Source organism: Odocoileus virginianus, chromosome 20 (genome assembly GCF_023699985.2).
Source record: "Odocoileus virginianus isolate 20LAN1187 ecotype Illinois chromosome 20, Ovbor_1.2, whole genome shotgun sequence".
NCBI lineage: Eukaryota > Metazoa > Chordata > Mammalia > Artiodactyla > Cervidae > Odocoileus > Odocoileus virginianus.
In genome coordinates this window covers 24,994,512-25,020,450 of record NC_069693.1, presented here as the reverse complement: position 1 = coordinate 25,020,450, position 25,939 = coordinate 24,994,512, and the positions used below count along the sequence as shown (strand labels likewise).

General features: G+C 46.6%; 1 protein-coding gene across 2 annotated transcripts in view; it reads left to right on the top strand.

The window, feature by feature from the left end:
* Positions 1–25,939, top strand: part of CDH3 (cadherin 3) — a 113,432-nt gene that overhangs the window by 82,686 nt on the left and 4,807 nt on the right. For both annotated transcript variants that reach the window (XM_070451096.1, XM_020893381.2), the window contains 11 exons: positions 11,707–11,789; positions 13,172–13,297; positions 13,529–13,684; positions 13,769–13,913; positions 14,968–15,143; positions 15,885–16,013; positions 16,916–17,101; positions 18,753–18,994; positions 19,435–19,580; positions 20,360–20,584; positions 23,738–23,944. In XM_070451096.1, the coding sequence (XP_070307197.1) occupies positions 11,707–11,789; positions 13,172–13,297; positions 13,529–13,684; positions 13,769–13,913; positions 14,968–15,143; positions 15,885–16,013; positions 16,916–17,101; positions 18,753–18,994; positions 19,435–19,580; positions 20,360–20,584; positions 23,738–23,944 (1,821 nt within the window). The remainder of the gene's footprint in view (positions 1–11,706; positions 11,790–13,171; positions 13,298–13,528; positions 13,685–13,768; positions 13,914–14,967; positions 15,144–15,884; positions 16,014–16,915; positions 17,102–18,752; positions 18,995–19,434; positions 19,581–20,359; positions 20,585–23,737; positions 23,945–25,939) is intronic.

The window sequence follows — 25,939 nt, the reverse complement described above, 5'->3', positions numbered from 1 at the left end:
AAAGTTCTCCAGGTGATTTTATCAGTTGTGTTTGGGAACCATTGCTCTGTGATATCATGAAGACCGTTGTGAAGAGCTAAGTGTATCTCTTTTAGAGAGGATATAAAAGAAAGGGACAGATTTGTGAGATGTGAATGGAAGTGTGGCTTCTCCCGCCCCAACCTCTTTTGGCCCCTTGGCTTGCAAGGATCTTAGTTCCCTGACCAGGGACTGAATCTGGGCCACCAGCAGTGAAAGCGCCAAGTCCTAACCACTGGACTACCAGGGAATTTCTGAAAGCATGGCATTTTGAATTTAATTTCCAATGCTTATCTTAATGGCAGTTGATTCATTTTTTTTTTCCTTAATTTTCTGCTTGCCTCAGTATTTCAAATGACCTTTACTGTCTTGGTTCTTTTGTTTCTCTTTTTAAATCACTGTCACTAGTTTTGAATACTTACTTGTGCTTTGAAAAGCACAATGCATTTTATTTGGCTCTAACCAGAGCCTGCGTATGTATGTGTATGTGTATTCCCATTTTAGAGACTGGGAAATAATTTGTTGAGTACTTACTGTTAACAGCTTAAATATGGTTTTGAATACTGACTTAAGTTTTGAATTCTTAATTGTGCTTTGAAAAACACAATACATCTTATTTAGCCCTAACCAGAGCCTGGGTATGTATGTGTATGTGTGTTCCCATTTTAGAGACTAAAAATAATTTGTTGAGTGCATACTGTTAACAGCTTAAATATGAAGTGACCTGCCCCAGGCTGCAGGGCCAGTGTGCAGCACTTTTGCCCACCAGACCCTTGATTGATAGCCCAGAGGTCCCAGGTCAGTCTCCAGACCTTTGCTCTCATTCTTGGGGTGGGATCACCGACAGCGTGCTAACACTGAACCTTGAGTCAGCTGTGTCTGGAACTCCCAGAGTGCCGGGGAATACAGCTCAGCTTGGGTTTTTCTCTGGAGAGTACAAGGGAGGACCCAGCTCCCAAAGGTGAGAAGAACCTGAGTAACATTAGGTCTTTCCAAAGAGCTTTCTGCAGGAGGCGAAACTTCTCTAGAAAGAATTGCTTCCTCCTCAACAACATGAAGTTACCATATAACTTTACTAGCCAGAGGTGGGCAAAATCACATCTCTTTCTGATTGCAAAACATGTTTACTGTGAAAAAACTGGAAGAGGAGCAGAATGGAGGTCTACCACCCATCAAGGACTTTAGTCATTTCAAACAAACATTTTCAATAAATCGTCCACATCCGTTTTCCTAACCAAGTCTTCCTTGAGGATATCTGAGGGAGAGACCCTGAGTCCCATTGCTTTATCACCCCACAGCTGGCCCTCCTGACTTGCTTTCTCAACAATCCAGCTTCATTTTCTACTTCTGTGAATCAGAGAAGGGCTTCGTAAAGCCATTCCTTGCCCCAACAGCCATTTGAGAATGCCTTTCACCAAATGCTTCAGCTCTAGCTCTGCGCTTGACTTTAGCATTCCCCACGGTGGTGATCTTGTGGTGATGGGTCGTCATTAACACATCCAAGGCAGCGGGTCCTCTTGTGCTGCTCTCAGCACTTGGGAATCAGAGTTTGGCTCCTCTGAGAACGCCAAACAGCTATGGCAGTACACTTGGGATGCTTCATCTTCTAGCATACCACGGGACAGCCCCTGGGGCTCCCAGCATGCCTCACAGGCTCCCTGTGTCCTAGCCCTGCCACCCAGCATGCCTCTTGACCTCTGCCTATTGGCCTCCTCAGATCAGATTCTGCTCACCCTCCTCCATCTTGGACCTCTCTGGCTTGGAAAGTTGTTGGTTGTAGAGAGAACTAGTCTGCCTTCCTGGTGGCCAAGAGTCAGCTCCACCCCCACCATTTTTTTTTACAAGTATAAAAATATTAATATTTTATGTTATAATTGTCAGGCTCAGGCTATAAGCTATAAATGGCTATTTTTATGACATGTTTTTATTCCCCCGAGCAGACCACTGTTTTGCATTGATATTTTTTACAACATTGAAGGCTGTAGATGAGATGTTTGAGCTGCTGTAGCACATGTTCTTAAGTATTCTGTTGAAAGTTAAGTTGTTGAGACTTTTTAAACACTAAGCAATAGTCAGTGAACATCAGTGCAGGTATGGTTTTGTCACATCTTGGTTGATTTCCTGGCACAATTCCTTGATCAAAGGATTTCTTTAAGTCTTAATTTCCAAAAATTTTCTGCCAATTTACATTCCTCTAACCCTCTAACAATATTTAGCAGCATCCATTCCCCAAGTATTTCACAACACTTGTCCTTGTAATTTGTATTTCTTGGTAAGTGAACTATTTTCTATGTATGATTTTACTCAGGAAAATGCCAGAATCTTCTTTGAAGGCAATTCCATATACTTTCCCTCTCACCTTTTTATTCTAATCCCTTAACAAAAGATAGTAATAGCTACAAGGGTAAATTTGTTTGCTTTATAAGCTAGAGGTGTCCCTAAAGCAAACTAGAATGGAAACGTCTTTGACAGTATCTCCCCCATTCCCCAACAAGATGCCTTTGGGCTATAACACTTTTAAACTGGTTTTATTATTTCCTTCTCATCAAGATATCCAAAGATCAATAGGGAAACTGTCCAAGATTGATCATTTGAAGGACATTTACCCCAGAATGATGGATGGTTTTATTTTACCATAACATCCAGTAAGGTTGGACATTGGGACTACATAGCACCTCTGTGTCATGGCTGAGAAGACAAGCTTCTGACTTTCAAGGGTGTGCCCTTGAGAGTTTGGAGGTGTCTACTCAATTCCAGCCTAAAAGAAGGCCTGGAATGAGTTCTCAGTCTAGTATCCATTAATTCTTAGAAGTCTATTTAAAAAGCAAAAGCTTTCTTCTTTCAATGGCTCTAGTACCCCAGGGACTCAACCCTTCTTGACCAGGTTTTACAGTGCTGCCAGCTCAGGATCTGAGGCCATGCTTGGCAGGATGGTCTTTAGAGAGGAGCTTTGAGCACAGGCCAGGGACTCCTGGTTCCACTGAATGTTTCTATCTAGCAGATATCCTAGAGCTCTAATCTAAACAAAAAAAAAAAAAAGAAGATTTTTTTTTTCCTCTAGAAGCAGCCTCAGGTTACTAACTCCCTTCCTCAACAGTATTCTAGAAATTGCATGTGGTTTTTTTTTTTTTAATATTTATTTATTTGGCTGTGCCGGGCCTTCATTGCTGCATGTGTACTCTTAGTTTGGGGCATTTTGGATCTAGTTCCCTAACCAAGGATCAAACCCAGGCCCCCTGCATTGGGCGCCTGGAGTCTTAACCACTGACCACCAGGGAAGCCCCTGGTACTGTGTATTTAGACTCAGTGCTGAAACCTATCAATTTATATTGGTACAGATGCCTACCTCTTCATCAGGTTCATAGACTTTATGATTCAGAATCCCTGTGGGAGAAACAGAGTTTAAAGCAGTCGAATGACTTTAAGATCCTATGTGGGTGTGGAAGTAAGAGCTATGTTTAGGTCTCTTGTTTTTCGGCCTTACAGTCTAAACTGTTGCCCCATGTGCTCATCAGTGCTCACCAACTTGCCCCAGAAACAGTTTGCCACAAGCCCATTCATGCCTCCATGACTTGGCCAAGATATGTGGCCTGTGGAGCTAGACTGCAGTCAGGAACGGGAATCAGCTTACTTCACTAGCTGTTAGAAGGAAGGGGAGAAGAGGGATGAGTGATGATGAGACCTGGTTTCGGATCAATTTCATTTTGAAACCAGTGATACAAGCCAGCAGTGCCAGGAAGCATCTGAGAGGAAGTTGTAATGATCTGCCCCAGGGCTGATCGTTTACCAGCCTCTGTGTGACTCATGGCTTGCGGAGAAAACTGCTCATGTTTCTACAGGTGCCTCAGCAAGTTTCCCTGGGCAGGTCAGCTTGACTGTGAGATCTCCATCCTCCACCTCTCCCAGTGAACCCTGGAGTACCCCCTACGGAACAGTCCTCTCCAGGTGCAGATGGAGCCAGCACCCTGTGACGCTCTTTGGTCCTGTGTGTTGCTTTCTCCTCTCGATGTTTCAGCCTTCGGGCAAAGCTACATGGCTGTAGCTAACCCCATGCCTGCTGTGAGAGATGGTTTCTCTATGGTGCAGAGAGAGGCCTGGACTTGGAGTCAGAAATCCTGGTTAGTTGTGAGTGGGCTAAAGGTCCCTTTTATTGAGGGCTGACTCTGGTCCAGACATAGTGCTCATTGCTGTGTGAACATTAGGCCACTTATTTCTCCCAATAATCTTATGAGCTAGGTATTATTCCCATTTTCCAGATGAGAAAACAACTTCTGTGTGTTCACACAATATGGATGTGAACCCAAGTCTTTTGGCCTCCAAACCCCATGTTTTTTATTTATTTACTGGCTGCACTGGGTCTTCAGTGCTGCCCTGACTTTCTCTAGTTGCAGTGCACAGGCTTCTCATCGTGGTGGCTTCTCTTGTTGTGAAGCACAGGCTCTAGGTATATGGGCATGGGCTTCAGTAGTTGTGGCACATGGGCCTAGTTGGCCTGAGGCATGTGGGATCTTCCTGGACCAGGGATTGAACCTGTGTACCCTACATTGGCAGGCGGATTCTTAACCACTGGGCCACCAGGGAAGTCCCCAAATCCTATATTCTTTGTTACTCCTCTGCCTCTCAGATTTGAAATCTGGTCCTGCCGCTTCCTGGTTCCGGGGCCCCATCTACTTCGTTCTCCTCTCTGAAACTGTTTCCTAAGACACTTTAACTCCAGAGCAGTCTCTCGTTTCCTGAGCTGTCAGAATAGGATGGTAATAGCCACTTTGCGGGTTATTTTTTGAGGACTTGGATAGGAAAACACTTAGCTGGGTGTCTCGGGCAGAGTGGGTCTTTGAAGCTTGTTCCTGCCTGCCTGACTCCTGCCCCTTGGTTGTATTCTGCATCCTGCTCAACGTGGGTGAGAGCCGATGGGACCAGGCCCGCTGGTGCTGCTGGAATGTGCAGTCTGAGTGGGAGGCACGTACACCTGGAGTACATGACTACTGACATCTCCTTGTTGTTGGCCCTGTCCCCTCTAAGAACAGATGGACAGCCCAGATTAAATGCTGCAAATGTTTGGAACCATAAAACCATGGGACTGTGCCAGCAAACAGGGTAGTGAAGTGTGCTGTACATTCCTGGGGAGCTGATTGTGTAGGCAGCAGGAAGAGGGTTTCTGGGTTCTGGCAGCTTTTAGAGTTTGGGGAATTAAGGCATCTGAGTAATAGGAGTGTCAGTCCATTAGCTCCCTGCTGGGTAGGAGAAGATTGGAGAGTTCACTGAGAGTCTCTTACTAAGTGAAAAAGCTGACAGGCTTATCTGGCCAGCCCCTCTGCTCACTGAAGACCTCCCCTTAGGAAGTGAAAGTGTTAGTCGCTCAGTTGTGTCCAACTCTTTGCGACCCCATGGACTGTAGCCCGCCAGGCTCCTCTGTCCATAGAATTCTCCAGGCAAGAATACTGGAGTTGGTTGTGATTTCCATCTCCAGGAGATCTTCCCAACCCAGGGATCAAACCCAGGTCTCCTGCATTGCAGGCAGATTCTTTATTGGCTGAGCCACCAGGAAAGAGAGCTGTTTTAAGAATAGGGCAAGTGATGGTTAATTTCTTTTAAATCAGTGTTTGAATAGCTAATGCATTCATGTCAGTCAGAATTTGGAGAGGTACACGGTAAAAAGTCTCTTTACTCTTTCTCAGCTACTGACCTCTCCACCCATAAACCCAGTTTTTGGGGTCACCTTCCAGAAATATTCATTTTAAAATACAAATGTTAGCATAGACTATATTGTTCCATATTTTTTTCAATTAACAATATGTCTTAGAGATCTTTCCATATCAACACACAGGGGCTTCCTTATCTTTTATAGCATTTTTTTTTAATGGCTATATAGTGTTCTCATGTATAGATGGTATCATAACACAAAGTTAATCTCTCATTGATGGACATCTAGGTTATCTGGACTTTAGCTATTACAGTCAATGCATTATAGATTAGTTTGGTAGATAGCTGTGGAAAGGTGATTTTGGACAGGAGGCAGTATCCTGTAAGAACTTAAGGGTACTTGGAGATACATGTTTGTGTTCCCCAAGGCATCCCTAGTATTTAGAAGAATGTTGGGCACTTAGGAAACACTCAACTTGTTCTTGAATGAATGCTGTGTTGAATAACTTGATTTTAGAATATGACCACTCACCCCACTGGTGAATTTTACCAATCAATTTTTAAAATTAATTTTAATTGGAGGGTAATTACTTTACAATATTGTGCTGGTTTATGCCATACATCAGCATGGATCAGCCATAGGTATACGTATGTCCCCTGCCTCTTAAACCTCCTTCCCACCTCGCTAATTCCACTCACTAGCTGTACGATGTTGGGCACGCCTTCTCACCTCTGAACTCCCATTTTCTCCAGTGGTATGAGTCCATATAAAGTTCTGAGCTTTACATATTTGTGTTCTGTGGTTTTATCTTAGTTGATATTCAAGATGACATGGTGAAGTCAGTCTAATTTTCATCTTCCAAATGAGAAAACCTGAATTTCTAATAAGTTAATTCAAGTTCTGCATCAACACACTGATGGTTCCAGCTACTGGAGTTTTGAGGAACCTTTGCATGTGTCCTTAACATTTCTTTAAGCCATGCTGAATCACCTAGTGACTTGAAGTATTCCCTTTAAGCTTTTCTTCTTTTTACATCAAGGGGAAACTGTGTTTGCTCCTGCCATTCTTGAATACATCTTTTAATGGCATACTTCTCTCCTTTCAAACCAAAGGAAGGTAGGCCTTAGGCTCAAAGCTTTAGCAAACAATTGATTCTGGGGGTCCGGAGAAGTCAAGCGCCTTTCCCAGGCTCACCCAGCAAGTTAAGGTCACTGCCTACACAAGAATGGGTCTTCACCTCCATTAATAATATTAACAGCAGGCCCAGCCATAATGCATTTTCCTATTTTTCAGCTCTTTACATTTAGTCCTCACAACTCTAAGAGAGTTACTGTTATTATCCCCAAATCTAGTACTTTACTCCAAATATCACATTGCCCCACTGGGCATCTTAAAATCAATCTTTGCTATTTCAATAGATGGAGAAGGACAACAGGTAATGGGGGCTGGGGAGGAGATAAGAAAACACACTCTCAGGTGTATCAGAAAGATAACATAACCATAGAGTGAAGTCGCTCAGTCATGTCTGACTCTTTGAGACCCCATGGACTGGGATCTCCTCGGTCCATGGAATTCTCCAGACAAGAATACTGGAGGGGGTTGCCATTTCCTTCTCCAGCGGATCTTCCCGACCCAGGGATTGAACCCGGGTCTCCTGCATTGTAGGCAGACGCTTTACCATCTGAGCTATCAGGGAAGCCCCAATATAACCATAGTGGTTAAAAAATAAATAACTCCATCTGGACAGGTCTAGGTACCACTTGTAGCTCTTCCATTTCCTAGCCATGTAACTTTAGTGAATTCACTTAACCTCTCATCTTCCCAATTTAGAAAATGGGTGCTAAAATCTACTTCATAGGGTGCTTGGTGAAGATTAAGTGAGAAAGTATAAACATGTTAGCTGTAAATAATAGTAATTCATGACGGGAGGGATTCCTGACTCTCGATGGATGCCTGTCGTATTCTAGGCAGCTAGGGCTGCCGTAACAAAGAAACAGAGACTGAGGGGCTTAAACATAGAGACTTATTTTCTCACTGCTCAAGAGGCTTGAAGTCCAATATCAGCACGGATCAGCAGGGGTGGTTTGTTTTGAGGAATCTCTCCTTAGCTTGTAGATGGCAGGCTTCTCCGTGTGTCTATACATAGTCCTCTCTGTAACTGTCTTGTTTCCAAATTTCCTCCTCTTCTTAAAGGACACTCATCATGCTGGATGAGGGCCCACCTTCATGACCTCATTTTAATCTAATCATCTCTTCAAAGGCCCTTTCTCCAAATATGGTCTCATTCTGCGGTACTGGGGGTTAGGACTTCAATATATGAATTTGAGGGGGTGGGGACACAAATCATGTTAAGAGAAAAATTGGACCTAGAGAAAAATAAGAAAATAAGTTGCTGGTAACTCCAGCCATTGGAAAGCTTCATTTCTTTCCAGTGTTGTTTTTTTTTTTCTTTCCTGTGCAGAGTTACCTATACTATATATGCAGTTTTACATTCTGCATACTATATCTTCATAGCATAAGAACTTCTGTAGATAATTTAAAAACTCTTACTATAGGGACTTCCCTGGTGGTCCAGTGGCTGACTTCAAATTCCCAATGTGCAGGGGGCCCTGGATTCGATCCATGTTCAGGGAACTAGATCCTGCATGCCACAAGTAAAAGTTTGCATGCTGCAACTGAGGATCCTGCACGCCACATGGAAGATCCCACATGCCACAACTTAGACTCAGTACAGGCAAATAAATAAATTTGGCAGGGTCCCCATGGGGATCTCCCTGTGCTTGGGGCCCTTCGGAGCTGACTCAGGCCTAGATCTCTTTTTCCCCTCCTCTCGCTAGCCGAGCATGTTGTCACAGCCCAGGACTCCTCAGTGGGGATGCTGTCAAGGAGGCAGAGCTGGTTTCTAAGCAATCTTCTCTTTCTCACGGGTACATTCCAGCTTTCCCATGAAGGAGCCTGCCTTGTGTATGAGCTCTGGGGCTCTGGGGCACTGAAGTCAGGTCTATATGCTTTTGAGACCATTTTCCTCCCCCTTCCATTTACAACTCCTCTCCCCGAAAGATGGCCAATGTCTTTAAGTTCTTTCACCCAGTTTTACCTGTTTTTGAACTTCATGTTGATGGAATCATACATGTGTCCTTCTGTATCTGACTTCTATCACTTAACCATGTTTGTGAGATTCATTCATGTTGTTGTATGTCCTTGTAATTGATTTATTTCATTATGTGAATATTCCACCACATTTCTATTCATTCCACCTTGATGGACATTGAAGCTGTTTCCAGTCTTTAGCTATGATAAATAAAGCTGTTCTCAATATTATTATACTTATCTTTGAGTGAATGGATCTTTGTTGGGTCCATACCTCAAAGTAAAATTACTGGGTCTTGGGGAGCATGTATATTTAGTTTCAGTAAATGCTGCCCAACTGTTTTCCAAAGTGACTATCCCATCTTGCATTCCTACTTCAGATTGCTTCTTTTTTATTGAGGTAAAAATGTGCATAACATAAAATTGACCATTTTGACTCTTTTAAAGTAAGCAGTTCAGTGGCATTAAGTACATTTAAATTGTTGTGCAATTATCACCTCACCATAGTCTATCTCCAGAACTTTGTCATCATCCCAAACAGAAACCCCAATACCCATTAAACAATAACTACCCATTCCCCCCGCCAGCCCCATATAACTTCTGTTCTACTTACTGTTAATTTGAGGATTCTAGGTACCTCATATAAGTGCAGTCACTTTTGTGCCTGGCAGGTGGTACAGTGGTAAAGAATCTGACTGCCAATCCAGGAGATGTAGGAGGCTCAGGTTTGATCCCTGGGTCAGGAAGTTCCCTTGTAGTAGGATATGGTAACCCACTCCAGTATTCTCTCCTGGAGAATCCCATGGACAGAGGAGCCTGGCAGGCTACAGTCCATGACGTCGCTAAGTCAGATACGACTGAGCATGCACACACTTGTATGACATTTTACTTAGCATAATGTTTTCAAGATTCATCCAAGTTATAGCATGTGTCAGAACTTCATTCCTTATAAAGAATGTATGTTTATACATGTATGTGTGTATATTCATTGTATGTTTAGACCACATTGTGTTTGTTTATTAGATCTTCATGGACACTTGTGTTGTTTCCATCTTTTGTCTATTGTGAATAGAAAATGAAAGAAAATGAAGTCGCTCAGTCGTGTCCGATTCTTTGCGACCCCGTGGACTGTAGCCTACCAGGCTCCTCCGTCCATGGGATTCTCCAGGCACGAATACTGGAATGGGTTGCCATTTCCTTCTCCAGGGGATCTTCCTGACCCAGGTATCGAACGCAGGTCTCCTGCATTGCCGGCAAACTCTTTACTCTCTGAGCCACCAGGGAAGTGAATAGGGATACTATGAAAATACATATATAAGTGTCTGTTTGAGTTCCTACTTACAGCTCTTTAGGGTGTAAACCAAGAAGTAGAATTGCTCGATCATATGGTAATTTTATGTTTACTTTTTGAGCCACCAGACTTTTTTCACAGTGGCTGCACCATTTCACATTTCCAATGCAGAAGACTTCCTCTGTCTTTATATCTTATTTACCTTTTTTTTTTTTGCCTCCCTAGTAGGTATGAAGTGATACTCACTGTGATTTTGATTACTGGAGTGGATAGCCTTTCCCTTCTCCAAGAGATCTTCCCAACACAGGGATTGAACCCAGGTCTCCTGCATTGCGGCAGATTCTTTACCAGCCGAGGCACAAGAGAAGCCCAAAAGTACTGGAGTGGGTAGCTTATCCCTTCTCCAGCAGATCTTCGCGACCCTGGAATTGAACCAGGGTCTCCTGCATTGCAGGCGGATTCTTTACCAACTGAGTTATGAGGGAAGCTCTTGTATTTCCCAAATGATAGTGGTATTGAGCATCTTTTCATATGCTTACTGGCCAATCGTATACCTTATTTGAAGAAATGTCTTTTCACCTTTGTCTTTTTCTTTATAGGCTGGGTTGTGTATTTTTTGTTGTTCTTGAGATTAGCAATTCATTATATAGCAGAATATTATTTGGAATTCTATATTTTATGTTATATTCTTATATATTGCTTTGAATACTTCATGATGTTCACATTACTTTTATAGTTTACAGTCTCTTATCTATTAACCTTTCTTTAGGGAAGGGTTTTAAAACAATTATCATCATCATCTGAAACTAAAGGACAATTTTTCAAAAAAGGACCCTTGGGAGACCTCGCGCTGACCTTTTCGTGGCACAGGACTGTCCCTGTGGGCCTTGTAGTGCTGCCACCTAGGAAACCGACAGAGGCCAACATGAGGGCACCCCTGAGTCAGAGCATGGTGCTGACAGGCCCAGAGGTACCCCCCGGCAGGTTTCCTAATTACATGCTTGGCCACAGGGAAGGGTGGGTAAGAATACTGGGTGTGAATACTCTCTAGTGTATGCCTTGGGGTCAGACTTCTGAACCTCAGTTGTCTCTTCTTTGAAAAGGGGCTAATACCTACCTTGGTAGCATAGTTGTAAAGATGAAATGGACCCAGTCTCCGGCTTAGCGAATGGTAGTTATTAACTCAGACTACTTATGTAAAGGGTGGCCAAGCAGGGAGAATTCAGAAAGGACATGACAAGTTGAAACAGCCAAAGGTTATCAGCATGATCTGTGTGGGTGACTGCATAGCAGGATGCATATGGCTTGTTGGAGACATGTAGCCTTCAGAAATGCGTCAACTCTTCTGCCTCCGGCTGTGACCTTGGGTCAACCGTGGGTCTTGTGAGACTCCATGGGTCTCATGTTGATAAATATCTGTGGTCTTGGTTCTTTGTCCCACAAACCTTGAAGTGGTCCTCCTTCTCAAGACCAAACTTGGGAGCCCATCTGAAACTCATTTTTGGTCACACAGCTGGTCAGATCAAGTAAGTCAAGTCTCCTTCTGCAGTGGCCTGGAGCAGCCCTTGATCCAGTCAGGAGGCTGTTGTCAGGTCTTGGTTCCCATGGGGTAGCTTCCAGAAGCCGCCTCCTTCCTAATACTCTTTTCCTCCCTTCCCCACAGTGATCTTCACAGACTGCCCTGGGCAAGAGTCGGTCCTGATGACTGACGATGACGTCATTGTTCTGAACGATGAAACAGTCCAGGTAAAACGCCGTGTGCACCCGCAGGACAGAAGAAAGACATTCTCCGCGTACACCCGGCTTGCTGCTGGCCGGGAGTCCGAGGTTGCCGTGGCTGTCGGGAGCCACATTACTCTTGCAGAGCACGCAGGGTTAGCCCTCGGTTGCCCGTAGCTGTGGGCGTGGGCAACCGTCTAAGCAGGGCAGTACTTGCTGCTGCCCAGTAGGGGGTGCCAGAGTGAGGCCTGCCCTTCCTCCCTGGAATTCTCTGTCCCGTCTTCCTTTTTGTCTTTCTCACATCCTGAGGGTAAACCACAAGTGAAGGCAATCCCAACATGGGACTGTCAATCCCATGACCCTCTGGGAAGATGGACCTGAAGCTCTGGGCCACATTTCTTTCTTTGTTTTAATTCTTTGAACAGCTAAATATATCCACATGGTTCCAAAATTTTAAATACTGAAGTTACAGAACACATAACCTCCCCTTGTTTCTCCTCACCTGCCTAATGCCTTCTCCGCCCCTCTAACAGAATACACGGTTACCATTACCAGTTTCTTTCCTTCTAGAATTGATTTATGTATTTGTTCTATATTTATATTAAATATATTTATGTATATTATATATGTAGGTATAAAACAGACTTTTCCCTCTTTTGTGAAAAAAATAACATTTCCATGGCTTCACTTTCTCTTTGCACTAAAATACATCAGTAGGTGTGTGTACAACTAAGTCCCTTTGCTGTAGAGCGATAATTAAGACAACATTGTGATTCAACTGCACTTCAATAAAAAAATAAACTAAAAAAGTACATCGGTACAACTGAACATTGTAAATCAATTATAATCCAATATAAAATTGAATTTTTAAAATATTTTATAAAATAAATAAGCAGAAAAAAAATTAGTACAAGGCCTCTCACCTTCTCACCGATAACCACCATTATTGGTTTCCCTAGTATCCCCCAAACTCTGTGTAAAGGGAGATATGAATATATGCCTTATTTCTCTACTCTTTTACACAAAAGATGGAACTATGCCAAGTACATATGAAGCCCTATATAAATGTTTGTTAAATAGAGTACTAAGCTGTTAATATATTAATCTGTTTTGTACTGTGTTCTTTTTTATTTAAGTGTATATCAAAGATCTTTCCATATCAGCACAGAGAGACCTTCCTCATCCTCATTTTTCAAACTGTATACAGTTTCCACTAGATGGATATATTACAGTGTATTTAATTGGGCCTTCTCTGTAAGTGAACACTTAGATTATTTCCAAGTTTTCTATTGCAATACACCCATCTAGGCCTCTGGTCTCCTCACCCTGAGCTCCTGTAGGTGAGAGGATGATAGGTGTGTTCCAGGTGTGTTTGCACACCTGGGTTAAGGCATCTTCTCTCCCTGCAGGAAAGGAAAGCACCGAAGATCTCCCCACCCGCACCTGTCTTACGAAGGCGCAAGAGAGAATGGGTGGTCCCACCAATATCTGTGCCTGAGAATGGCAAGGGTCCTTTCCCCCAGAGGCTGAATCAGGTATGGCTGTGCCTTCCCCCAGGGAGTCTTGGCAGCTGCAGGGACCCTCATTCAAAGACCTGAGTATGAGGTTTCTTGCTGCTGAGCCCTGGGGCCTCCAGAAGGAAAGCCTCTGTGATGGGAGCAATTTCTGATCAGGCATTGCCTCTCCACCGCTCTCCATGGAGGGTTCTTTGCTACAGTTGTGAGATCGTTATCATTTTGTCAGCTGCCATTTTCTTTTGCTTCCAGCTCAAATCTAATAAGGACAGAGGCACCAAGATTTTCTACAGCATCACAGGTCCTGGGGCAGACAGCCCACCAGAGGGTGTCTTCGCCATAGAGAAGGAAACAGGCTGGTTGTTGCTGAATAAGCCACTGGACCGGGAGAAGATTGCCAAGTATGAGGCAAGTAACCTTTAGCATCCAGCAGGGCCCCAGAGCTGTTGGGGAGGGGAGTGCCGGACTGATCACAGACCTGTGCACCCACAGCTCTTTGGCCATGCTGTGTCAGAGAACGGTGCCTCTGTGGAAGATCCCATGAACATCTCCATCATTGTAACAGACCAGAATGACCACAAGCCCACGTTCACCCAGGATGTCTTCAGAGGGAGCGTCTTGGAAGGGGTGCTACCTGGTAAGGAGACTGGGGAGGTGGGGAGCTATAGAGGTCTCCTGGGCCCAGATCTGGCCTTGGGTCAACTTCTGAAACCATCTGGAGGTCAGCCAGACTCTTAAAGGCTGGAAGAATCCTTCACATGTGATGTCCTGGGCTGTACATCAGATCACCTGGGATCCTCTTAAAAATCCATATTCCCCCACTCCATCCCAAAATCCCTGAATAGGAATGATCCTAGAGCAGGGACTTTCCTGATGCTCCATCAGTTAAAGCTCTATGCTTTCAGTACAGGGGGTGTGGGTTCAGTCCCTGGTTGGGGAAGTAAGATCCTGCATGGCACGTGGTGCAGCTCAAAAAAAGAAAAGAGAGAAAATTAATTGGGGCAAAACACTAGCGAAATAGGTATACATTAATGATCTCACAGACAGGTGCTTTTGGGGAGGACTCCTCCTCTTCCTTTAAAGTTGTAGAGAATTACAGAGAAATGTGAATTGGTGAGACTGCCAATAGACATTTTTAAATGAAAAACTACCTTCAGCAAGATGGAGCCTCTTCCCCCTTGTATTCCAGAAGCCTAGATGTGGTCAGGCCAGGTTGGAATGGTGCTTTAAAGCGTAGGAGACCTAGGCTCGTTGTATCTCATTGCTCTGCTGTTTTGGCTTCATTCCCAAGATCACCTCATGATTGCTGCTGGAGCTCCAGCCATTACTTCTGGAAGGAGGGAACAGGTGGGAAGAGTAAACCCCTTAATTCAGAAAAATGCTTCCCCCAAAGCTGTTTATCCCATTCATCACAATTCAGTCTCGTGGCCACAGCTAGCTGTAAGAAGTGGTGGGAAATGGCCTTGGTTCCTGGTGGGCCTGTGCCCAGAATAGAGTGATTATGAGGATTATGTTTCTAAGGAAGAAGGGGAGAATGGGAAGTGGGCAGCAACTAGCAGTCTCTGATGAGAGGGGAAGGTGGGTCCAAACTGGCGTGCAGGGTGGAACCTCTCAGGGTTCCAGAAGTGGGTGAGGCTGAAGTTGGCGCTGGGAGGGCAGGGTGCTCACTCATCAGCCCTTCTCCCCTCCAGGCACTTCCGTGATGCAGGTGACAGCCACGGATGAGGATGACGCCATCAACACCTACAACGGGGTGGTTGCTTACTCCATCTACAGTCAAGAGCCAAAGGACCCGCACGACCTCATGTTCACAGTCCACCGGAGCACGGGCACAATCAGCGTCATCTCCAGTGGCCTGGACCGGGAGGTGAGTGGCCCTTCAGGAAGGGGCTGCCTGCCCAGGCCGGGCCCTGACACTTAGAGCAGACGCCCCTGCCCCAGAGCCCGAGTCGGCTGGGAAGGGCTGTGGCCAGGTCCTGTACCGATGTCCCACAGCACCCTTGGGCTGGTGGCACTCTGCCAAGCCATCTCATTAGGCTGAGGAGGCAGCTGTGAAACACAGACATTTGATATTTTCCGCAGGTTTTCTCATTTCCTCTTGGAATGGCTCATTTAGCATACACATTGCCCAGATTTGTCCCACGTGTACCACAAAGCAGTTAGCTCCGTGGGTACTGCTGCTGCTAAGTCGCTTCAGTCGTGTCCGACTCTGTATGACCCCATAGACGGCAGCCCACCAGGCTCCCCCATCCCTGGGATTCTCCAAGCAAGAACACTGGAGTGGGTTGCCATTTCCTTCTCCACCCATGGGTACTAGAGTTCCCTAATTCATACCTTTGCCAAACTCTTGCTCAGAGCTCCCTTTCTGGATCCGCCCTGAGTCAGGAGGCAGTGCCCAGGCTGCACCCCACGACTGACCGGCCCAGGAGAACCATTTGGATTCACAGTTCCCTTCTCCCTCCACCCTTGGCTCCTGGTCTTTCCTGCAGTGGGTGAGCAAGGAATCAGGAGAACACTGGAAGGGAGAAACATTCCCCTCCCTCCACATACACTCAAGGCTGTGCCCTGCTCTCAGGGGCTTCCACTTCCACCCTCCTTTTCTCCCCAGAGAGTCCCTGAGTACACTCTGACCATCCAGGCCACAGACATGGATGGGGACGGCTCCAGCACCACGGCTATGGCCATAGTGGAAATCCTCGATGCCAACGACAATGCTCCTGTGTTTGATCCCCAGAAGGTAACACCCTTTCCTTCATGCATTCTTTCCTTGTCAGATGATGAGGAATTGAGTTTCTCCTTTCTGATGAAACTTCCAAAATCAACCTGCATTGCTTCAAGTCCCAGCCCCAGCACTTGTAAGCTGTGTGACCTGAGGCGAAGCACCTAACCTCTCTGTGCTCTATTTCCTAGTCTGTGAAATAGAGACAATGTTAATACCTGCTGCATTGTTCTGAGTTTTAAATGAAATAATCTATGTACAGTTCTTAGCATAATCGCTGGTACCTAAGTGCTAAATACGAAAATCTTAAAAAAAAAAAAAGAAAATCTTTGTTGATATGGAAATTCCTACTTGACTCATACCTACACCTGCCCACCTAGCCCCGGTGAGTGCTTGTCACTTCATGTGACAGAGGACTCGGTGCTAGTCAAGATGATACCCACCCGCTTCCATCTTTAGGTAACTTGGGCTGCTAAATACTGTTCAGGCCTGTTCAGAATAGCTGATTTCCCCGTCACGGCCATCTGTTCTGAATTTCCAAAAAAGTCCCTGGTCAGTGCCCCAGAGCAATCAGACACCTAGCCCTTCTTGCCATCTTCCTTGTGCCTTTCTGATTTCAGCTAGATACAGCTGACCGCTCTCCCTGGGGGCTTGGGCACCTGGATGGCTGAGATTCTGGGAGCATCAGGCTGTGGGATGTAGGGAAAACAGGCCCAGGGTCACTGCGATGTGTCTGTCCTAGCAAGCTGTGAAGTTGACTCCTGGGACATTCTGCATCTGTGCATGTCCCAGAAAGGGTGAGCGGCTTGGGGCTCCCCTGGAGTTGGGCAGAGGACTCACAGCCTGTGAAGAGAGGAGAGCCGCCTCTCGGAGGAGTCAGCCTCTCCGCTCTGAAAGTGCTGTGTTTTCCACGCTGACAGTACGAGGCCCGCGTGCCAGAGAACGCAGTGAGCCACGAGGTGCAGAGGCTGACAGTGACTGATCTGGATGCCCCTAACTCACCAGCATGGCGTGCCACCTACCGCATCGTGGGAGGTGACAACGGGGACCATTTTACCATCACTACTGACCCCGAGAGCAACCAGGGTATCCTGACAACCAAGAAGGTGAGTCGGTTTGGGCTTTGCACAGGGGCCACACCTGGGGCAGGGAGGTCTCCAGTCTCCAGGACTAGGGGTACTGCCTGCCCGGGACACATACCTGGGACCACTCACCAGGGAGTGTACCAGGCCCATGGCTTGCAGCACTCTCCCATCCCTCTTATGTGGGGAATTCCTTTGTTTAAATCTTCCCCAGGGACTCAGTTCATAAAACAAATGCATAAAACAGAGTCACTGATCTAATTGAGGCCAGTCAGTGGGGCCCCTCCTCCCACTATGTCTAGTGGCTGCTCCTAATCGGTCTTAACACAGAGGGTCTGTTTTATTGGAATCCTTGCTATTTTGCCTTCAATCCATAGTTCACATCTTGGTGTTGGGATGGTAAAATGTTTTACTTCAAATGTTTTAAATTACTTTAACTGTTTTAAATTACATCTAGGCATACCCTTGCCTCTTGAAAAATCTTGAGTATAATTGATGCTTCAAGAAAATCGGACTAATCTTTCTTGATGGCTTTTACCTCTTGGTTTATTATAAAGAATGGCCCAGTTTGAGAAAGAAAGTGAAAGTGAGTCGCTCAGTCATGTCCAACTCTTTGCGACCCTGTGGAGTGTAGTCTACCAGGCTTCTCTGTCCATTGAATTTTCCAGGCAAGAGTATTGGACTGGGTTGCCATTTCCTTTTCCAGGGGATTTTCCCACCCCAGGAATCGAACCCGGGTCTCCAGCAATGCAGGCAGACACTTTACCATCTGAGCCACAATACTTTAAAACTGTCCCCTCCTTGTAACCAAAGTTTTGTAATGCCCCTTTCACATTGTAAAATGAATTCTGTTTTTAATATAACTTCTCTAACTTATGTAACTTCTAGAAAAATGGAATGCCCTAATTAAAATAAAGGAGAATTTTCAGGAAAATTTACTGATAATAAAATGCTTCCCTGTGTAAACCTTTGGGCACAACTACACTAGAAAACATGAGGAAGTGGTCAGTTTCTTGCATCTATTTGTGGAATCATCCAAGTGTAGTAGATACTGTATGTCGCTGTAGTGAGTCATACCACAAGTGGTATTGATGTTTTTCCAGAACCTCAAATAAACAACTTGAGGAAAGGCCTGAACAAATTATGAGCTCCCCTTAGAAGTTGCATTCCTAGGAAATTTAGTATAAATTAAAACCACACCAAAATCTTGATTTATATGGAAAACACATTCTAGACTGTAAATATAAACAGAGCTTCACGCCCAGGAATACATGAATGTCCGGGGGATGTTGGCAAGTCCCGTGGGACATGGGATAGTTCTTTGTGTCCCTGCCCCCACCAGGGGCGTTCCCTGTCATTAGGACACCTAGAAATGCCCCCTCCAAGTTCCGACAACACCCACTATGGAGCGTCGTCACCCCATTGGGAACCAGTTCTAGGCTTCGGGCTTACTAGTCTAGTTGCCTTTGGGGTGATGGTCTGAGAGGCCCACCTAGGTATCCACTCCAGAAATTCAGGAGGAAACCAGGAGGCTCTATGGGGCAGCCAGGGGCAGCATTGTTGCTGATGGGAGCCCCAGCCCCTCGTGGTGGGCCCTCTTTTCCAGACATCACAGCATGGCATGGGGCCTCCTCACAAAATAACGACTCTGGTCCTCCTTCCTGTTCTCTCCCAGGGCTTGGATTTTGAGGCCAAAACCCAGCACACCCTGTACGTTGAAGTGATCAACGAGGTTCCCTTTGTGGTGAAGCTCCCGACCTCCACAGCCACCGTAGTGGTCCATGTGGAGGATGTGAATGAGCCACCTGTGTTCGTCCCACCCTCCAAAGTCATCGAAGTCCAGGAGGGCATCTCCATTGGGGAGCCTGTTTGTGCCTACACTGCACGGGACCCAGACAAGGGGAGTCAGAAGATCAGGTATGCAAGGGCTTGGCTCGAGTTCAGCCAAAGACGTGGGTACATTGGATGGGTTGTTTAATATATGCAGCAGTATTTGTTCTAATTGCCATAAAGACTGTTAAATATTTTGACTACCACCCCTGCACAGGGCCTTTCCTTCCTACCGTCCGAACAGAGGAGGTTAAGTCCAGGGGACAGGTGTTCCCTGTTCCCTCTCACATGTCCCTGCTGGCCCCCTCCCACCTTCTGCTCAGGAGCCCAACTGGGGGTGAGATGTATTTTCCACATGATCCTGCCTAGGATCCCCAAGTCCCATGAAACCCTCTGCCAGTTGACATGAGGAGACTTTGAATGATGACACTAGAACTCTGAAGCAGTGCTCGCTTCGGCAGCACATATACTAAAATTGGAACTCTGAAGTATCCTGGGTGTGATTCTTTGCAACTTTTCTGCTCCAGTTACCACATCCTGAGAGACCCGGCAGGGTGGCTAGCGATGGACCCAGACAGTGGACAGGTCACTGCCGCGGGGGTCTTGGACCGTGAGGATGAGCAGTTTGTGCGGAACAACATCTATGAAGTCATGGTGTTGGCCACAGATGATGGTGAGAGCTCCCTTCAGCCCCTCTGTGTGGGCCCCTCTGGAGCCCAGGACACAGCACATCCCCTCTGCAGGCTGAGTGTGATGTGGGGAAGGGGTGTCAACAATCCTATCTGGGAGGTCAAAGTGTTCTCGGAGGAGACTTAGAGTAGTTGGTCCTAGGGTTGGCTGGTTCCAGTTTCCCTAAGGCCCAGGAGTTAGCAGTTATCCTAAAGATACCTTTCAGCCTGTTTGTGCTTCACTGAGCCCTGAATTGGGAATTGGTTTCCCGTTGTGATTGACTGAAAGAGGCTGCCTTACAAGTGTTACGATTGATGAGTGATGTCACGCCACGACAGGGTTGGGGTTAATGATGTAATGACATCTCTATTTGACACATACTGAACCAAGACCTGGAGTCAGGCAAGAGGTTACTGCAGGGCTGGGAAGCGAAACTTCCCTGAAGCTGGTCAGCAAACACAGCATCAGCCCTGAGGTGGCCATTCTTTTTCTCATGGTGATAGATTGGTAGTGGCTGTCTGGATGAAGTGGCTGTGCTGTGATCAGTTAGTAATGTCTGCTGTGGACACAAAGTGAGAATGATGGCATGTTTGCCATGCATTTGCCGTCACTGGTTTGATCTATAATGAAGCGAGGGCAGGGAAACTCTTGAAAGGTTACAGTTGGACAGTGAACAGGACCCTTCTGAGGTTTATTGGGTAAGTCCTGGGGGAGCTTAATATAGATTCATCAATCCAGCCAGAGGCAGATGCTGAAAAGGGATCATATGTGTGATTTGAACAGGGAGCCCTCCCACCACTGGCACAGGGACCCTCCTGCTAACACTGATGGACATCAATGACCACGGTCCAGTCCCCGAGCCCCGTCAGATCACCATCTGCAACCAAAGCCCTGTGCCCCAGGTGCTAAACATCACAGACAAGGACTTGTCCCCCCACACTGCCCCTTTCCAGGCCCAACTCGCACACGACTCGGACGTCTATTGGACAGCAGAAGTCAACGAGAAAGGTAACCGAGTGGTGGTGGCAGATGGGTGTCTTTCCCCTACCCAGATCCAGCATCTACCTTCCTGCTCCAATGTCTTGTGGGTCACAAGTTACTGGTCTCCTCAAGAATGTCAGGGGAATTCCCTGGCAGCCCAGTGGTTGGAACTCCTGGCTTCCACTGCAGGGGGCATGGGTTTGATGCCTGGTCAGAGAACAAGATCCTGCAAGCCGCACAGTCCAAAAAAACCAAAAACGATGTCAGTCAAATGCTGCTTATTAACTTAGTCTAAACCTTTGGGAATCCACAGGAATCCTTAAAGACCCTTCTAGCCCAATCACCTTCCTGTACAGTTGGAAGCACTGAGGCCCAGAGAGAGCTGGGACATGCCTTTCTCACTGTGACATGATGAGAGAGTAGGGAACCCAGCATAGTAATAACAACTAACATTCCTGAGCATGCTTGCTATGTGCTATGTGCACTTCAGACACTTCACATAGATTCAGCTACTGAATCCTCACAACAACCCTGTAACGCAGGTACTGTTAATCATACATATACATGTATGTGCACCCATTGGACGGATAGGGAACCAAGGCTTACAGAAGCTTAAATATCCTGCCGGGGCATTATGACTAGAAAATAATGGCCCCAGGATTGGGATGCAGGCAGTCTGCTCTACCAAGATCCTCCGCTGCCTACCATTTATCCACCCCTGGCAATGTGCAAGCGGCTTTTTATACTTTTTCTTATTTTAAATTTCTACCATCCTCTGTGGTCAGTATTTTTATCCCTGTTTACAGATGAGAATGAGGCTCAGAAAGGTTAAATGGCATGTCCAAAGGTACAGTGTGGGTAAGCAGTGGAACAGAAGTTGAAGACAGGTCCCTGGCCCTCACGCCCCTGCTCCCAGCCACCTCCCTGTCCTTTTTCTTTCCCACCCCATAACGCTCCTCAGCCTTCAGTGGTTTTTCACTTGTCACAGGACTGAAGAGGGGACTTACTGGCATCAAGTGGGCAAGGACTCAGGTGCGTGAGAACAATGCATCCTGGCCCAAGTGCCAATAAGGCCCCCAGAGAAGCTCACCCTGGTTTGAAATGCCTCCCACTTCCTCTTGGGGCTAGGGTCCCCCAGGAGGGGAATGGGGGACCAGTACATTCAGGTTCTTCCCTGAAGTAACCAAATGCCTGGTATCCTCTGCTGCTGCTGCTAAGCCGGTCCAGAAAGGACTGAGGAGACCTGCCTCAGACACACACATTGTCCAGTTTTTATGATTCCTCTGATTTGGGGGTATATACCCAGCACCTTTCCTTGAGGAAACCCAAGTTGGTCTCCTATCACCTTGTGGCCTGGAAGCCGTTTTTCCCTCCCTGACTGTTGGTTTACAGAGCATAGCCTCTGAAGTCAGAATACCTTGGGTCAATATCCAGCCCCTCCGTTTACCAGCTTGTACTTGTGGGCAAGTTACTGAACCTCGCCTTCAGCAGTTTTCCCCACCTGTGGGATGGTGCCAGTAACTATAGCTCTGCCCAGCCACTGTGAAGACTAAGCACGTGACAGGCGCTTCTTCTGGTGCATCAGGGCTCAGTCCCTGCCAGTGGCCGTCTTCACCAACAGGCACAATCCGGCTCTGCCAAGAGGGAGCGTTACCTCAAAGCCCAGTGGTGCCAATACCTGACACTGCCATTGGTTCTTGGTTTTGACTTAGTCGTTCTGTCTGTCTGTGTTCTATTGTCAGAGGAGTTAATCCTAACTCTATGCCATGTGAACTGGGGCTGCTTACTTGACCTCCCTAAGCTTCAGTGTCTGTATTTGTAAAATGAGGAGTAAGAGAACCTTTCTCTTAAAGTTGAGATGAAGATCAGAGTTGGGCTTGGCACATAGTGTCAGTTGAGTCCCCACTGCTGCCACCAGCACCATCATCAGCTGAGAAGTCAGCTCTCCAGCCTGGGAACAGGAAGGCAGGAGGGATGTTCTGATGAAATGCCCCACATTGGCCTCTCCACTCGGTGGACCAGACATCCAGCATGCAAAAACTCTCTCTGTCTGCCACTGCTGAGTGGGAACGGGGTGAATTCTCCCTCTGGCCTTTCAGCTAAGAGGGGCCCAGTGACTGTGCAGAGCCTGTGAACTGAAAGTGGCTTGAGGTCAGTGCTGAGATAGGCCAGCAAGCCTGAGGGCAGGTGGGCTAGAAACACAGGGTTGTTTTTGAATGTCCCAATGATGCGTGGGGTTGGGGGACACTGTTGGCATTGGGTGATGAGGACTTAAGTGCTCAGGAATAGTTCCACCCAAGCTAATAGTGCCCTCTTTGAGAAACTTGGGTATAAACCGAAGGCCTTTCTTCAGAGAGGCCTCTGACCTTATATTTCTCACCCACAAACGTAGCCCCCCTCCCCACTCCACGATGGCCAAGCAGCCTCCCCAGAGTGGCTCCCATTGTGCAGGCTGCTCCAAAGCTTGGCTTCGGATCTGTGGCTGCCTGCTGCCTGCCCCAAGGCCTTCAAAGGCCAGTTAGCATGGTGCCCAGCACAGCCTCACTGCCAGCACCTCTGAGCTTGTGTGCAGTCATTAATGCTCCCGGCATCAGTTACATCACCAGCTCATATGCATTTGGATTTCTTGATAACTGATGCTCACTCAGAATTATCCAAGTTTCAGATATATTGAAATTCTATCATAGAGTTGAGGTGTAAACATTATATATACAATTGAAAGAGCAAAATGCTGCCATAACAAATGGTAATAAATTTTCAGGTAGAAAAAAAGGTGGCCAGTTAATATAATATTAAAAGATTGTGCTAGCTGTCTCTTAGGAGATCAGTGTTTGTTTGCTTGTTTGTTTTGAAGCAAAGAACAATCTGGCAGCTAGTGATGCTGAGAAATTATTGGCCCTGCATGCCATGAATTTTTTAAAATGTCATATTTAGAAATACTGTGATTATTGATTTTTTAAAATAGAATGATGACTTTATTCTTCTATTCATATAATCCTTCCCTCAGTGGGGAATTTGGCTTGGACCAAGTGTCCGTTTGTAATGCTCGGCATCAGTGTGCTTTGAAGACGTTACTCCCCGTGGCCCAGATGCAGTTTGCCTCCTCAAACCTCCATCGTGATGGGCTTGGGTCCCACCATTCGTGGCCTCCCGAAGTGAATAATTGTCTGTCTGCTCCAGGAGATGCAGTAGCCTTGTCCCTGAAGAAGTTCCTGAAGCAAGACACATACAATGTGCACCTTTCCCTGTCTGACCACGGCAACAAGGAGCAGCTGACGGTGATCAGCGCCACCGTGTGCAACTGCCATGGCCATGTGAAGACCTGCCCGCCACGCTGGGAGGGGGGCTTCCTCCTCCCCATCCTGGGTGCTGCCCTGGCTCTGCTGCGTGAGTGCCGGCACCCTTCCCCTCTGAGGTTGGGGTAATTAGAAACCTGAGTCCACCCCAAACTTAGAGACTCGGGCCACCAACATCGCCCATCTGTTCCTTGTCCTCTTAATTCTGGAAGTGGCGTTTAGCCCATAGATGTTTGTGGGGCCTCTGGGAGGTGCCAGGCTTTGGGGGTACGTGGGAGCAGACTTGGCCCTTCTGTCGCATCGTCTGGTGCCTACAGTGGTGGTTCTGAAGGTGTAGTCTCCAGACCAAGAGCATCAGCATCACCAGGAATTGGCTAGGCCAACTCCCTGGCTCACCCCTGACCTACCAAGTCAGAAACTTAGGGGTAAGACCTGGTAATCTGTGTTTTTACAAGCCCTGCAGTGGATTCTAATGCATGTTTCAGCTTGAGAGACACTGGTCTAGTGAGCAGAAGTGTTTAGTTGGAAACTAATTTCTTTGCTCTCATGGTAGAACCTATCACATTTACTTTTTGCACTCTCTGAATTGTCCTTACACAGAAAACACCCATTCACTCACACATGAATGCAATAAGCACAAGCTTTAATTAACCATCGTACTTGCACTGAGCACTGTCATAGGTGCTGAGAGTGCAACATTTATGAGGCAGGGTGCTCAGGGCCGGTGCACTGGGATGACCCTGAGGGATGGGATGGAGAGGGAGGTGGGAGGGGGGTTCAGGATGGGGGACACATGTCCACCCATGGCTGATTCATGTGAATTTTTGGCAAAAACCACCACAATATTCTAAAGTTATTAGTCTCCAGTTAATAAAAAAAAAACAAAAAAAAAAAAACAGACCAGCCCCTGCCTTCATGGAGCTTACTTTCCAGTGCAGAGAGCAGATAGCAAATAAGCCACCAGAGAAATAGGTGTTGCTATGGATTAAAAGAAAGTGAGGGGAGGAGGAGATCTGGCATTTTATGTAGGATCGGCAAGAACAGGCTTACTGAGAAGGGGGCATGTGAGTAAAGACCTGAATGAGTTGAGGAAGCAGATCATGCAGATATCCAGGGAACACGCAGTGCAAAGGTCCTGAGGTGGCTCTGTGCTTTGTGTGGAAACAGCAATGACTGTGGTGGGAAAAGCAAGAGGGAGAAGAGAGGTGATGGCTGTGGCGGAGCATTGCGTTGGGCATTGTGGGTTATTGTAAGGACTCTGGGTGAAATGGGAAGTCATCAGGTTTGGAGCAGAGGAGCAATATGATCTGACTTGGGTTTTGCAGGATTCCTCCTGAACATTCTGTAGAGGGCCGCTACTACCATAATCTGGGGGTGAGGGGGGAGTTGTGGCTCAGACCCAGGGTCACAGCAGAGGCAGTGAGAGCTGGTTATATTACAAGGTGGAATCAATTCAGACTCAGATGGGGAAAAGAGCCATCTGTGACTTCAAGGCCTGAACAAGCAGAAACACGGAGTTTCCATTGACCAGTTTGGGAAGGACCATGGGAAAAGTCCAAACGGAGGTAACAGTAGGCAGCTGAACATAGGCTTTGGGTGCAGGTAGGCGATCCAGGTTGCCTCCTGCCTTTCCCTAAGCCAGTGGGGAGGAAAGGGGAGGGAAAGGTCACAGTCTGACCCACACAGGGTGTGCATCCTGAGAACCCAGGGACTCACAAAGGTGACTCCAGAGTCTTATCTGGCTAGAGAGGACAGTGGTTCCCTCAGCAGGTGAAAAAGGGGAGAAAGCTGAGCAGTGGCTGTACCCTCCTCCATTAAATAGCCGCAGAGAGGGCCAGGGCTGCGCTCCTCATGCGGGATTAACTGGGGCTAGTCACAGCAGTGAGGGGCAGCGGCTGGGCACTAATCAGCCGGTCCCCACTGTGTCCAAATAGACCTCCAGCCTTTTAGATCGTATCACTGAAACTCATTCCCTATCTTAAAATTCCAAAATAGTGTTTGCTCCTAAGTTCAGATTACTGCACCACATCAAAGTTGCATTGTCTTGCTTTTAACTTAAAGTCTCTGGCTATTATGGGACACCTCA